At 50.1% G+C, this 4,474-nt stretch overlaps 1 protein-coding gene across 1 annotated transcript; it reads right to left on the bottom strand.

Moving 5' to 3' along the window:
• Positions 1-2,148, bottom strand: LOC123752579 (treponemal membrane protein B-like). The gene is made up of 2 exons (XM_069329187.1): positions 2,028-2,148; positions 1-1,442 (listed from the first exon to the last, which is right to left on the bottom strand). Exons 1-2 carry the CDS (start codon positions 2,146-2,148, stop codon positions 1-3), a joined length of 1,563 nt encoding a protein of 520 aa, XP_069185288.1.
• Between the last annotated feature and the right edge of the window lie 2,326 nt (positions 2,149-4,474).

The following is a 4,474-nucleotide window of genomic DNA, read 5'->3' on the forward strand; positions in this document are numbered from 1 at the left end:
TTAACGGAGTGGTAAACCTAAAGAACAGCCGGTTGAGGTGGCGTGTTCTTCTGTGGCGTATTCTTCCGTGGCGTGTTCTTCCATGGCGTGTTCTTCTGTGGCGTATTCTTCCGTGGCGTGTTCTTCCGTGGCGTGTTCTTCCGTGGCGTGTTCTTTCATGGTGTGTTCTTCCGTGGCGTGTTCTTTCATGGCGTGTTCTTCCGTGGCGTGTTCTTCCGTGGCGTGTTCTTTCATGGTGTGTTCTTCCGTGGCGTGTTCTTTCATGGTGTGTTCTTCCGTGGCGTGTTCTTTCATGGTGTGTTCTTCCGTGGCGTGTTCTTTCATGGCGTGTTCTTCCGTGGCGTGTTCTTCCGTGGCGTGTTCTTCCGTGGCGTGTTCTTCCGTGGCGTGTTCTTCCGTGGCGTGTTCTTTCATGGTGTGTTCTTCCGTGGCGTGTTCTTTCATGGCGTGTTCTTCCGTGGCGTGTTCTTCCGTGGCGTGTTCTTTCATGGTGTGTTCTTCCGTGGCGTGTTCTTTCATGGCGTGTTCTTCCGTGGCGTGTTCTTCCGTGGCGTGTTCTTTCATGGCGTGTTCTTCCGTGGCGTGTTCTTTCATGGCGTGTTCTTCCGTGGCGTGTTCTTCCGTGGCGTGTTCTTCCGTGGCGTGTTCTTCCGTGGCGTGTTCTTCCGTGGCGTGTTCTTCCGTGGCGTGTTCTTCCGTGGCGTGTTCTTTCATGGCGTGTTCTTCCGTAGCGTGTTCTTCCGTGGCGTGTTCTTCCGTGGCGTGTTCTTCCATGGCGTGTTCTTCTGTGGCGTGTTCTTCCATGGCGTGTTCTTCCGTGGCGTGTTCTTCCGTGGCGTGTTCTTCCGTGGCGTGTTCTTCCGTGGCGTGTTCTTCCGTGGCGTGTTCTTCCGTGGCGTGTTCTTCTGTGGCGTGTTCTTCCGTGGCGTGTTCTTCTGTGGCGTGTTCTTCCATGGCGTGTTCTTCCGTGGCGTGTTCTTCTGTGGCGTGTTCTTCCGTGGCGTGTTCTTCTGTGGAGTGTTCTTCCGTGGCGTGTTCTTCCGTGGCGTGTTCTTCTGTGGCGTGTTCTTCCGTGGCGTGTTCTTCTGTGGCGTGTTCTTCCGTGGCGTGTTCTTCCGTGGCGTGTTCTTCCATGGCGTGTTCTTCCGTGGCGTGTTCTTCCGTGGCGTGTTCTTCCATGGCGTGTTCTTCCATGGCGTGTTCTTCCGTGGCGTGTTCTTCCATGGCGTGTTCTTCCATGGCGTGTTCTTCCATGGCGTGTTCTTCTGTGGCGTGTTCTTCCGTGGCGTGTTCTTCTGTGGCGTGTTCTTCTGTGGCGTGTTCTTCTGTGGCGTGTTCTTCCATGGCGTGTTCTTCCGTGGCGTGTTCTTCCGTGGCGTGTTCTTCTGTGGCGTGTTCTTCCGTGGCGTGTTCTTCTGTGGCGTGTTCTTCCGTGGCGTGTTCTGTGAGATAGAATGCATGTTGTTTGAGTGTGTTGTATGCCACTGTACATGAATTGGCACCTGAATGTACCCTTATTCTGACAATTCCTGCTGGGTCGAGCTTCCGCTCCTGGGCCTCACATTTCCAGTTGTCTGTCGTTAGTGGTGATGACTCCTGACTCTCTGTGTGTGTGTGCCTATCGCCGCAGCTCCTTGAAGCGGCCGGTGTATGACGGCCGCCTCTCTTGTACCTGATCGCTTATCGTATCTAATCGTAAACCCGTATAGAGTATTCGTCTTCAAAATATTATTTTTATTTTCTAAGACACGCAATCCACACATCGGAAAGAGAGAGAGAGAGAGAGGGAGAGAGAGAGAGAGAGAGAGAGAGAGAGAGAGAGAGAGAGAGAGAGAGAGAGAGAGAGAGAAGACGAGGGATGATGTTTGGGTCCGTTTTGGACCATTTATAAAATCGTCTCGACGTTTCGGGCCGTCACATGACGCGATATAAGAGTCCAGGACGGACCGAAACGTCGTCTCATCTTGTATTTTTATTTTTCAAATGGGTGGGTTGGTTGTCTTAATTTTCAGCCACGTTATTGTAACTTTCTGCCTGCATACTACTGTCTAGTTCGTCACTGTCACACTGAAGGAGGTTGTGGCAGCCCTCGGGCTCCACCCATGACGTAACTTGTGTCGGTATTTGGTTTGAACAGCGAATAGTCATGTCTCCAACCTTTCTCCTCTCCTATCCGGCAGTCTCTTCTCTCAACCTCGCGGTTCTGTTTATAAATATTAACACTGTACGTGTGTGCAATTGTACATGACACTGAATATTTTATATATTTATTTTATATAGTGTGTTTGTGTGTGTGTTCGTGGAGACTAGTTTTTAAAAGTAATAAAGATGTCGTCTGAAGGAAGGAGGGGTTATATCTTGAGTATCTTGAGATGATTTCGGGGCTTTTTAGTGTCCCCGCGGCCCGGTCCTCGACCAGGCCTCCACCCCTAGGAAGCAGCCCGTGACAGCTGACTAACACCCAGGTACCTATTTTACTGCTAGGTAACAGGGGCATAGGGTGAAAGAAACTCTGCCCATTGTTTCTCGCCGGCGCCTGGGATCGAACCCAGGACCACAGGATCACAAGTCCCGCGTGCTGTCCGCTCGGCCGACCGGCTCCCTTACCCGGGGTCGGGTAAAAAAATAAATGGACCCGGAATCGCACATCACACCAAACCTGTCCCCCGAGGCATGAATAAATCCGATAACATCAGAGACCTATGTAAAGTTGACAAACATTAGGACCGCCTTCAAGGAATTTGAATAAGGAGCTACTCTTGGGGTGGGCGGAGGAGGGAGGAAAGATGAGGGGGGGGGAGGGGGTAACTCATCCTCATGTAAATCTAAGCCTTGACTATGGAGTCTGCGCCAGGCCAAACGTGTAAACAAACTCGACAATTTGCAACGAAATTGATTCCGAAGATATTTTTGTTTTTATCCAAGAACGAGCTGTTTGAAGCTGGAAGTGAAACGCTCAGATGAGAAAAATATCAAAACCGAACCATGGGATCGAACCCGCGTCCCTGACCTCCTCTGGCACCTGTACGATACCGGTGGACCATGGTGATGGGCTCAAGACGTGGAGTGTGGTGCCAGTTGGTGCTTTCTCAACTCCATGTAAATTAAACAGTCCTTCTGGTTAAACTACTGATGGGCTCAGCGTGGTCCAGCCGGTAGAGTGATCCCATCGTATGGCTTCATCATTTTCTCATATATACACCACCACGTTCTTGTGAGTTAAAGGGACGCCAGGAAGAACGTTTTGAGTGACAAGGTAACCAGAGTGTCAACATGGGCATTAAACCACCTGACCTTGATTGAATACATCGTTTCAAAAACATGTACGATAAAGTTCACTCCGTCAGGCGACCGAACGTTAAAAGGCGATCACAGAAGCGGAGGCTCAACCTCGGCAAACAAGTAGGCCAGCAACGTGAAATGCGCTGAAAGAAGAAGCTGTGGGAGTCATCTTCATCAATAACTATAAAGTCGGGCTCGACAAAAGAATTCGAACGGCACAACAGTTCAATTATAACACAACCGGCTCAACGGGACAGGAAGACTGTCCCTCGCTTCCCTGTAGGCACGCAAGTACTACTAGGCTAGCACCGTGCCCTCCTACACACACAGGGGCCGGATGGCCGAGTGGAGAACGCTCTATACTCGTGGACCTAGGGGCCGGGGTTCGATCCCCGTACCCGACGGAGACAGATGGGCAGAGTTTCCTTAACCCTGATGCTCCTGTTACCTAGCAGTAAATAGGTACCTGGGAGTTAGACAGCTGCTACGGGCTGCTTCCTGTGTGTGTGTGTATGTGTGTGTGTGTGGAGGAAAAAATATAGTAGTTAGTAACAGTTGAATGATTGACAGTTGAGAGGCGGGCTGAAAGAGCAGAGCTCAACCCCCGCAAGCACAACCAGTTGAATACACACACACACACACACACGCACACACACACACACACACACACAGACACACACACACACAGATACACAGATAAAGACCGTGTCATACACAAGGCCTCGCAGACCATCACACAGTGCCAGATATATGAGCGTCGTCCCAAACACTGCAGGAGTGGAGGCGGGGAGCAGCCAGCTCCTCCACACATGCCAAGCTTCTCTATTTACGATCTGGAGTCCCGGTGTCGGCACCTGGGGGGGGGGGCGGGTAGTAAAGGGGTCTATATTAGTGTGGGCAATGGTGGATATAATGGTGGCCGGAGATGGGTAGGTGAGAGGGGTGAAATGGTCTGGATTATTAGGGGGGAAAGTGGTAAATATGTGAAAGAGAATAAATAGGGAAGAGTGTAAGCTGGGAATGTGTGAGGAACTGAGGTAGGAGAGATAAGGTATTGGATAATGAGTTAAGTCAATAGGAATGATAATGGAGAAAGGGGGAAATAAGTGATAAAAGTAATAATTATTTGATAAAACCCATTTCATAGGATATTTATTTTAAAGTTTATATTACCTTAATATATATTACCTTA

This window comes from Procambarus clarkii, chromosome 22 (assembly GCF_040958095.1).
Source record: "Procambarus clarkii isolate CNS0578487 chromosome 22, FALCON_Pclarkii_2.0, whole genome shotgun sequence".
Classification (NCBI taxonomy): domain Eukaryota; kingdom Metazoa; phylum Arthropoda; class Malacostraca; order Decapoda; family Cambaridae; genus Procambarus; species Procambarus clarkii.

Coding starts and splice junctions, on each gene's coding strand:
- LOC123752579 (XM_069329187.1), bottom strand. CDS start 2,148: ATGACTATTCGCTGTTCAAACCAAATACCGACACAAGTTACGTCATGG. Junction 1,443..2,027: donor CAGTAGTATGCAGGCAGAAA/GTTACAATAACG, acceptor TCTATCTCACAG/AACACGCCACGGAAGAACAC.